The 10098-nt window shown below is 43.9% G+C and overlaps 1 protein-coding gene across 1 annotated transcript; it reads right to left on the bottom strand.

The window, feature by feature from the left end:
* Positions 1 to 4424: 4424 nt before the first annotated feature.
* Positions 4425 to 8123, bottom strand: LOC125538514 (uncharacterized). The gene is made up of 8 exons (XM_087544274.1): positions 8098 to 8123; positions 6961 to 7996; positions 6651 to 6843; positions 6515 to 6518; positions 5270 to 5500; positions 5122 to 5190; positions 4958 to 5027; positions 4425 to 4858 (listed from the first exon to the last, which is right to left on the bottom strand). The coding sequence occupies exons 1-8, from the start codon at positions 8121 to 8123 to the stop codon at positions 4610 to 4612; spliced, it is 1878 nt and encodes a 625-aa protein (XP_087400400.1). The 3' UTR covers positions 4425 to 4609.
* Between the last annotated feature and the right edge of the window lie 1975 nt (positions 8124 to 10098).

Raw genomic sequence — 10098 nt, 5'->3', positions numbered from 1 at the left:
ATGCCAGCAAAGGATTTGGTGGAAATTAAGAAGCAGATTAAGGAGTTACTGGATAAAGGATATATTCGCCCAAGTTCTTCACCTTGGGGATCGCCAGTACTTCTAGTGGAGAATAAAGATGGATCGTTAAGGATGGTTGTTGATTATCGAGGATTGAATGAAGTAACGATCAAGAACAAGTACCCACTACCAATGATCAACGATCTGTTTGATCGATTGCAAGGAGCTAAGGTATTTTCCAAGATCGATCTGTGATCAGGATACCACCAGTTGAAGATTCGAGAACATGATATTCCTAAGACAGCTTTTACCACCAGGTATGGGCTGTATGAGTATACCGTTATGTCATTTGGTCTGACTAACGCACCTGCCTATTTTATGAACATGATGAACAAAGTGTTTATGGAGTTTTTGGATAAGTTCATCGTAGTGTTCATTGATGATATCCTGGTTTATTCGAAGAATGAAGAGGAACATAAGGAGCATTTGCGTTTGGTACTTGGAAAGCTCAGAGAACATCAATTATATGCCAAGTTCAGCAAATGTGAGTTTTGGTTGAAGGAAGTAGGATTCCTTGGACATGTTATATCTGGAGAAGGTATAGCAGTAGATCCCACTAAAGTTGAAACCGTGACCAAGTGGGAAGCCCCAACAACAGTTGGAGAGATCCGGAGTTTTCTTGGACTCGCAGGATACTACCGGAGATTTATTGAGAATTTCTCAAAGATTGCGAAGCCTATGACTGAGTTGTTGAAGAAGGATACCAAGTTCATATGGACAGAGGAGTGTGAGGCTAGTTTCCAGGAGTTGAAGAAACATTTGGTTACCTCACCAGTATTGATCTTGCCAGACCAGACCAAGGATTATGAGGTGTATTGCGATGCTTCACGTCGAGGACTTGGAGCAGTGCTTATGCAGGAAGGGAGAGTTGTTTCATATGCCTCAAGACAACTGAAACCTCATGAGTTGAATTATGCCACGCATGATTTGGAGTTAGCAGCCGTAGTGCATGCATTGAAGACATGGAGAAATTTCCTCATCGGAAACCATTGTGAGGTGTACACGGATCATAAGAGTTTGAAGTACATTTTCACACAGAAGGAGTTGAATCTCAGGCAAAGGAGATGGTTGGAGCTTATCAAGGATTATGATATGAAATTGCATTATCATCCTGGAAAGGCTAATGTAGTAGCAGACGCATTAAGCCGCAAGAGCCATGTCAATATGTTAATGACGGGAGAAATACCTAGGGAGTTAGCAGAAAATCTTCGTGAACTATGTTTGGAAATAGTTCCGAGAGGCTATGTAGCAGCATTGGAGATTCAGTCAACTTTGATGGATAGAATCAGAGAAGCTCAGAAAGCTGACAAAGAGATTGCCGCTATAAAGGAGAAACTGAGCAAAGGAAAAGCTAAAAGATTTCGTGAGGATGAGCACGACACCCTATGGTTTGAAGACCGCGTTTACGTGCCCAATGACCCGGAGATCAGGAAGTTGATTTTGCAAGAGGCACACAACTCACCGTATTCGATTCACCCAGGAAATACCAAGATGTATCTGGATTTGAAGGATATTTTCTAGTGGACCAGAATGAAGAAGGATATTGCGGAGTATGTAGCAGTTTGTGATGTATGCCAGAGAGTAAAGGCAGAGCATCAGAAGCCAGCAGGATTGTTACAACCATTGCCGATACCCGAATGGAAGTGGGATAAGCTAGGCATGGATTTTATCACGGGATTGCCCAGGACTCGTTCAGGCTATGACTCGATTTGGGTTGTAGTCGATCGATTGACGAAAGTAGCTCATTTCATCCCCGTAAAGACCACTTACACCAGTGCTAGGTTGGCAAAGATATACATGGCCAGGATCGTATGTCTGCATGGAGTTCCAATGAGTATCGTATCAGATAGAGGAAACCAGTTTACCTCAAAGTTCTGGAAGCAGTTGCACGAAACTTTGGGTACCAGGCTAGAATTCAGTACAGCTTTTCATCCACAGACAGATGGACAGATCGAGAGAGTCAATCATATTTTGGAGGATATGCTGAGAGCTTGTGCGCTAGATTATGGATCTAGTTGGGACGATAATTTGCCATATGCAGAGTTCTCTTACAACAACAGTTACCAAACCAGTTTAAAGATGGCCCCTTTCGAAGCTTTGTACGGAAGGAGGTGCAGGACACCGTTATCATGGGACGAAGTTGGAGACCGCCAGTTGTTTGGACCTGACTTGATTAAAGAGTCTGAACAGAAGGTGAAGTTGATTCGCGATAGGCTCAAGGTAGCCCAGTCCAGACAGAAGAGTTATGCGGATTCTAAACGCAAGGAGACAGTTTACGAAGTCGGAGACAGAGCTTATCTTCGAGTATCTCCACTTCGGGGAACAAAGTGTTTTGGAGTTAAAGGGAAGTTAGCACCACGATTTGTAGGACCATATCGAGTTTTGGAGCGTATGGGAGAAGTGGCCTACAAGTTGGAATTGCCCGAAGGATTGTCAGGAGTACATGATGTGTTCCATGTTTCTCAGTTAAAGAAATGTCACGCGGAGATGGCTGACATACCGTTGAGAGACACAGTGCCATTGGAAACTATTCAGTTGGATAACGATTTGACCTACGAGGAGAAACCAATTAAGATCCTCGAGTTTGCCAACCGAGTTACTCGCAGCAAGGTTATCAAGTTTTGCAAAGTTCAGTGGAGCCACCACACAGAGGATGAAGCCACCTGGGAACGAGAGGAAGATTTGCTCAAAGACCACCCTCACCTATTTTCTAGCCAACCCGAATCTCGAGGGCGAGATTCATCTTAAGGGGGGTAGGTTTGTAACATCCCAAATTTTCAATTTGGAATGTTATGCACTAGATCATCATGCATATCATATTTTATTTTGCATTTTGGTTGATCCTAGAAATTCTACGCAACTCAATGACCCACGGAGAGAGTTGGGGATTTCGTTATTTTCATATTTGAGTTTTCTCAAATTTTGAGAATAGGATCATTTGATTTTATTTATTTTATCATCAATTATTTCTACTACAAAAATATGAGAGAGGGAATAAAATGACTTTCCCAAAATAAAGAAATATTGAGGATTTAATAATAAAATCAAATAATATTTTATTTCGGAGTTTTTCGGTGTTTTATTTGAATTTAGGAAAAATGTGCGTTTTTCAAAATTGCATTTAGGGCCCAAATAAATGTTCACCTTGTGCGGCTTGATTTTAGAAGCCCATGAAAATTTATTTCGGAACTTTTAGAGTCCGTTTAGTATTTCTTTTTAGGGTTAATTGGATAAATGCCACTCCAATTCTGGTAATTCAGAAAAATACCACTCCAATTTGCAAACTTCGAAAAATGCCACTTCAATTCTCGGATACATCTGTCGATGCCACTCCGGCCTTTTGAGCTGGTTTTTTAAGAAAAAACGCTGACGTATACGCCCTGTATTTTCCGTCGGACGGAAATGCCCCTGCATCCATCTGTCCAGCCCATGCGTATCTTCTTCCCCTTGCTACTCTCCCTGTTTCCGCTCCTCTCTCGCCAAGAACGCTAGCCGCCGCCGCCGTGCTGCTGCTGTTGCTCCACATCCAGGCCGAGCCCCTCCTGCTACACATCCTCGGCCACGACGCTGCTGCCCCACACCGTCCGTCGCGCCCTGCTGCTCCGCATCTCGTCCCGCCGCCCTGCTGCTTCTCACCGCCGGGCAGGAGTCCCAGCCGGCATGCCGCACCCCAACCGCCTTTCCAATCCGGCACCACAACTCCCCTCCCCCTGCACTATCTCCTGTGGTCCTTCCGCCGGAGCTCGCTGCCAGCCTCTTCTATCCTCACTCCCCCCTGCCTCAGCTTCCTGTACTCCATCCTCCATGGCAAGGAGAGCTGTCGGGGCCATTGGAGGTGGAGGATGCAGCTCGTCGTTGTTATTTAGATGATCTGAAGAGTAAGAAGAAAGAGAAGATTGCAGGTGGCCTTGTTGAATTTAAGAGGAAGAAAAATGATGCAGGCTGCTTGTCTTTGAACGAACTGAAGATTGCTGAATGAAGATTGCACAATGGAAGATCGAAGAGCTGAAGATTGATAGTGCAAAAATATGTGTGTTGTAAACAGACTGAGAATGCAAAAATGTATGTGTGATGTGCAGATTTAAGCAGAAAAATGATGAGATCATGCTTGTAATGTGTGCATATCTAGTGGCTGTACTGAAAAAGATGTAACATTTCTATGAGTAATGAAGAATGTGTTATTTTCCTGTGCAGAAGAAGCATGATTGTACTGTGTAGAGGAAGCATGAAGTTAGTGGGAAAAATGAACATGACCTCAGCCGAAATACATATAATTTGCATCAGATGACAGGTCATAATATTTTGCATCAATAGAAGATGAACCAAAATAGTCTTAAAGCTCCGGTTTGAGCATCAACAGTAGATGAACCAAAATAGCTAAGCTCCAGTTTAAGCAACACACATCAGGCTCTAGTTTGGCCATCAGGCTCTAGTTTGAGCATCACACACACACACACAAGTTCAACCTCTAGTTTGAGCATCACACGCATACAAGTTCCAGCTCCAGTTTGCGCATCACACACACATACATGGTCCAGTTCAAGCAAATTCATCCCCCAAGCCAATAAAGCAGATTTTTCTTGGTTCCTAGAGTTGGCTTGAGAACAGCATCACTGGTAGATGGTGTAACAAACTGCAGTTTTTTGCTCTTCTTCCCTGCAGTTTTCTCCTTTCCAGTACCTTCACTTTGCTTGCCTTTCCCCTTGACTGGAGTCTTCTTCTTGACCGGCATCTTCTTCTTCTTAACCGGTGTCTTCTTCTTGACCGGCGTATTTTTCTTCTTGACCGGTGTCTTCCTCTTGACCAGTGTCGTCTTCTCCTTGACCGGCGTCTTCTTGACCGGTGTCGTCTTTTTAGCTGGCGTCTTATTCTTGATCGGCGTCGTCTTCTCCTTGACCGGCGTCGTCTTCTCCTTGACCGGTGTCGTCTTTTTAGCCGGCGTCTTCTTCTTGACCGGAGTCTTCTTCCTGCAGGTACATTAAGAGCAAATGTCGGAACTAAGTATTGTGTGTTCATAAATATAATTTGTGGTAAAAGAATGAACATAAGTTAGTATTATACCTTTTATAATTTGCTATAGGTTCGTCATCTTCCACAACTTCCTCCTCGGCTGCAGTAGCATCTCTCTTTCTGCATGATAGAAAAAGGTGAAATGGATTAGCAACATGAACCCATTTGACGTAAACAAATTTTGTAAGTACAATGGCACCTTTTAGTAGGAGTGTGCTCCATTGGTGGTGGTTCTGCAATAACTAAAGGAGGGAGATTGCAAGTTTTTGCAAAGTGGCCATTTCGACCACATTTTTTGCATTTAACCACTTTTCTTCCTGGGTCTTCAAGAAATCCTCTAATTCTTTGAACCCTGGGCCTTCCAGGTGGCCTTTTCTCTTGTATAGGTGGGTAAACAAGGAATCCAAGGTCAACTTGCTCCCATTGTGTCCTATCAGTCATGGTTGGCAGTGCCCCAGCATAAGCAGCTCGAAATTTTGCCACGCTGTAATACTCATCAACAAAGGACTCAATCTTTGCGCCCCTCATTGAACAAATGAAAGTCAATGCATGAATGCAAGGCTGCCCAGAAACTTGAAATTTCCGACATGAGCATGTTCTCTGTTTTAGATCAACAGTGTGCCTCTGGTCATATGCTTTCACATCATATAGTGTAATCTCTGCCTCATGTTCGGTATTCCACGCCACTTTATGGGGCCCAATTGTTTTACTGAGTGCATTGAGCCTCTTGAGAACCTCAGGCAAGATTATGCCGGCCAAATACCTACCAACATGCCTCCTCACATTGAACTTCACCATTATTAGCTCTCTAATCCTATCTAGTAGCTCACACAAATTTAGCCCTTTCAAGTCTTTGATCTGCTTGTTAAAACTTTCAGAAATGTTGTTAGTGAGATAATCAACCTTGCTATCCACACCAAAGGCACACCTATACCAAATCCTATTGTGGTGTTTCTCAAGGTACTCGATATCACTTGGATCAGCCTCAAATATCTTTTGCATATGCCATCTGAACTTGTGCTCTATGAATCCCCTAGCAGCTGGGTACAAATGGTCTGTGTACACTTTACCATGGAATTTTTTCATAAAATTTTGGTATAAATGGCGCATACACTCCCTATATTCGCACTCGGGGAATACTTTGTCAACTGCATTTTCTAGTCCCTTGCAAGCATCACTGGAAATTACTAGCCCTGGTGGACATCCTACAGCCCTGCGCAGCTGCTGCATAAACCATACCCAGTTTTCTGTAGTTTCTGAATCAAATACGGCATATGCTACATAATACAACCAGTTGTGTCCATCAACTCCGGTCGCTGATGCTAATTGACCAACATATTTGCCATTCAGTGCAGTTGCATCTACTCCTATGTATGGTCGACATCCAGCTAAGAAACCATCTATGCAGGGTTTGAAAGCTACAAAGACTCTATTGAAATAGTACTTATCTTTTTCCTTGACCAAATCAATCTCAACAATACTACCAGGGCATCTCTTCTCTATCTCTGCTTTCCAATTGAACAACAATTGAAAACTATCCTCATATTTACCATGCATTTGTTCCAGAGCTATCTTCATACCTGCCCAAGCTTTGGAATACTTCAGCTTGAAGTTGAAGTCACCCTCCAACTTAGTTTTCGCTGCCTTTGCTCCCTCTCCTGGGTTTTTCTTCACCCAATCAACAAGCTTCTCTGCAACCCAACCTTGTGTTGCCATTCTGCTGTCTACAAGCTTTGTAGTAGGGCAATTGTGCTCAGAGGGAATCTTCTTTATCTGCACAAAGATGCCATGATTAGTTCGCACACACAAAAACAGGATACATGTAGGATATAATAGTCATAAGAGAAAGGTGAGAAAATGCACAAATAATTACAACATGAGTAAGCATACCATGACAACTTGTTGATCACGCAACCTCGATGCGTGAATGCGCCAAGGGCAACTAGGATATGAGCAATTAGCCATGAATCTAGTAGAATCAGTCCTTACTTTAGCTAGCTCAAAGTCTTTTACCACAGCGTGATGTCTTATTGCTTTTCTAAAGGTTACAATGTCAGGAAAAAGAGCCCCCACTTTAATGTCAGCATTATAAGGATCAGTGGCCACATTGTACTGAATGGGCATGTCAGTAACCTCTTCCTCCTGCTGGATAAGATGCTTAACATCAGAGATATCCATATCATCTTCGGCCTCCTCATCTTCAGCTTTCTCATCAGGTGTTGTAGCCAGTGCTTGCACTACGGCAGGTTCAGGAATGCTAACACCTACTAGATGTTCATCATCAACTCCAACATACTCCTCCTCGTTATCAAATGGATCAGTGGAAGGATTTTGAAGTTCTTGTTGTTGGTTAGCATGTGGCACATTAGGCTGGCTTGTACTTCCAACCTCTGATGTGACACTCTCAACTATAGGAGGCGATGCAGGCTGAGTTGGCGTTGTTGGACAATTAGTAGTGTCAGTCTGGAGGTATGCTTGTGCATCATTCGGCTGGATTATATTTGCATAATTTTGAGTGCCCATGACCAATGGATCATCATTAGGCACAACACTAATAGGAACAAAATCTGCAATTTTTGATCCACCATTGAATACACTAGACCCAATTACATCCACCACTACCACACTAAGTGGCACTTTCAGCTCAGCTGCATACATATCAAACATCAAGTAGTGCTGCTCATCATGCAACAGCCTGACATTTTCACCCAACACTTTGTCAAAATATGAAACTGACACCAATTGATTAGTGCCAATGTTCAACTCTAAAGCTAGCTGGCGTGTTAATGCATCAATGCTGAACTTTTCTACGACTACAGTCCATAGCAAATTCCTCCCCTTCACATAAATCTTCCTACCATCAGGACTTGTACAGAAAAAGGCCTCCACAACAATTTGTAAATTAAAAGCATTGCTGCCACTGTACCTATGAAAATCATATGGGTAATCAAACATCAACAATTGGGGAAGAACTAAACACACATGCAACAAATCGGTGGAACTTGAGCATTTTTTCTACAAACTTACTGAGAATTCGGGGCCGGGGATGACATTGTTGCGGGGTTACTTCAAATCTTCGGCAGTGGCACTCGAGGATGCGCGATTCAAGTGGCCTCCAGCATGGCCACCGCCATGCTCGCTTGCTGGTGGTGGGGCGCTCAACAGCAAGGCGTCGGCTGGGGCTCCTGCCCGGCGGGGGGAGAAGCAGCAGGACGGCGGCACCGGGATGTGGAGCAGCAGGGCGGAGGCCCGGGATGCGGGGGAGCAGGGCGGTGGCTAGGGTTCTTGGGAGAGAGGAGGGGAATGAAGAGAGGAATGCGAGGAAGACGATAGGCACGGGGCTGGACCGGTGCGTGTTAACCAAATGGATGCAGGGGCATTTCCGTCCGACGGAAAATACAGGGCGTATACGTTAGCGTTTTTTCGTAAAAAACCAGCCCAAAAGGCCAGAGTGGCATCGACAGATGTATCCGAGAATTGGAGCGGCATTTTTCGAAGTTTGCAAATTGGAGTGGCATTTTTCTGAATCACCAGAATTGGAGTGGCATTTATCCAATTAACCCTTCTTTTTATTTTTCTTCTGAGCGGAATAATTAAAAAAACGAACCGACTTCGGGCCGTACCCGAGCGGGACACCGCCCGGGGGCAGCCTTTAAATAGCGCCGCCCCGAGCCGCCCCAGCCCATCAGCCCCGCCTCGATCCGCACGTGCCGCCGGAGCCGCCGCCGCCGACGACGACGATCCCGCCGCCCGAGGTTCGTCGCGCCTCGTTTTCCGTGCCAAAAAAAAGAGAAAAAAATCGGCGTTCGTCATTTTTCTTTTTCTCAAATTAAATCCGTGATTTTTCTGATCGCGATTCCTGATCCGATTTTCGTTTTAGTTTAACTTTTCGCTCGTTTATCGGAATCAGGCGATTCAAGAGCCTAGAGTTTTGTCTCGAAACCCTCTATCCGTTTAACCAACTTAAACAAGATTTTGCTACTATAAAATTTGCCCTATATCCAGATTACTAGAACGAAGTTGTTTTCTTTCGCCGTTTGTTTTTCGTTGCTTCGTTCGATTTGATTTTTTTTGCCAACCGGAGTTCTTAAGTTGAACCTTCTGGTTAGATCTCTTATTTGAGTTTTACCTGTGCATTAGATGAGTACTTATTGTATGCTTGTTTGTTTGTCTGCGATAGAATTCCCGGAGTGCGCCGCCTGTTACTTCGAATCGTTAGGTTTCGCGGATCATCAGCAAGGCAAGTAACACTTTGATCATACCTTTTCTACTACCCAGTTTTATTGCATTAGATCAATCCTCACACATTGCATGATTAGGATCTAATTAAATTGTGGGATGGGAAGTAGATGAGGTAGTACCTATTACCTGTTTATTATCAAACCTTTGGGAGTTACTTCTACGTTTGCTTATTATGCCATGCTATGCCAGTAGACGTGGATTGGGTGAGTGAAATCCATGACAGATGTGAGATTGTTAATTAATGGTTTATCTAAGGTGGCAACTTAAACACACATCTGGGTGGATTGAGGCACCTGGGTATTCCAGGACTTGCCTGTTTTCTTTTGGACCGCCACCCAGGCTCAAAGGGATCATGAGACTATTCATACTAGAAACTTCCGTGTGCAGCCACAAGCTATTATGGGCTCTAGCATAGTTTACTAAGTTGTGTGAACTCTTACAGTGGTAGACTAGCAGATGTAGGGGATGTAGGTGGTACGGTCTACCCGATCGTAAGGTGCTAGTGCTTCTGAAAGACTATGTCTCGGTCATCCGTCTTCTCAAACACCCTGTAGTGCGAGAAACCAAACGGAGGCGATCGAGTCTTGTGAGGAAAAGTGTGCAAACCTCCGCAGAGTGTAATAAACTAATCATGGTTAGCCGTGTCCCCGGTTATGGACATCTTGAGTATCTAGTACTTGGATTATCATGTGAATCTCAAGATGTTACTCTAAATTAATTTTGTTGGGTTATGTTTAATGATGATTTTTAATTGGGATTGAGAATGTTGTCAACCATTCTCAATGT

This window comes from Triticum urartu, chromosome 2A (genome assembly GCF_056163025.1).
Source record: "Triticum urartu cultivar PI428250 chromosome 2A, HENAU_Tu73, whole genome shotgun sequence".
Lineage (NCBI taxonomy): Eukaryota > Viridiplantae > Streptophyta > Magnoliopsida > Poales > Poaceae > Triticum > Triticum urartu.
This window is presented reverse-complemented; position numbering and strand designations above follow the sequence as displayed.

Excerpts from the sequence above, each read along its gene's own strand:
- LOC125538514 (XM_087544274.1), bottom strand. The coding sequence starts at position 8,123 with ATGTCATCCCCGGCCCCGAATTCTCA. Across the intron at positions 6,844-6,960 it reads GTGATCAACAAGTTGTCATG|ATAAAGAAGATTCCCTCTGA; the intron begins GTATGCTTACTC and ends ATCTTTGTGCAG. Across the intron at positions 5,028-5,121 it reads CCTATAGCAAATTATAAAAG|GAAGAAGACTCCGGTCAAGA; the intron begins GTATAATACTAA and ends ATGTACCTGCAG.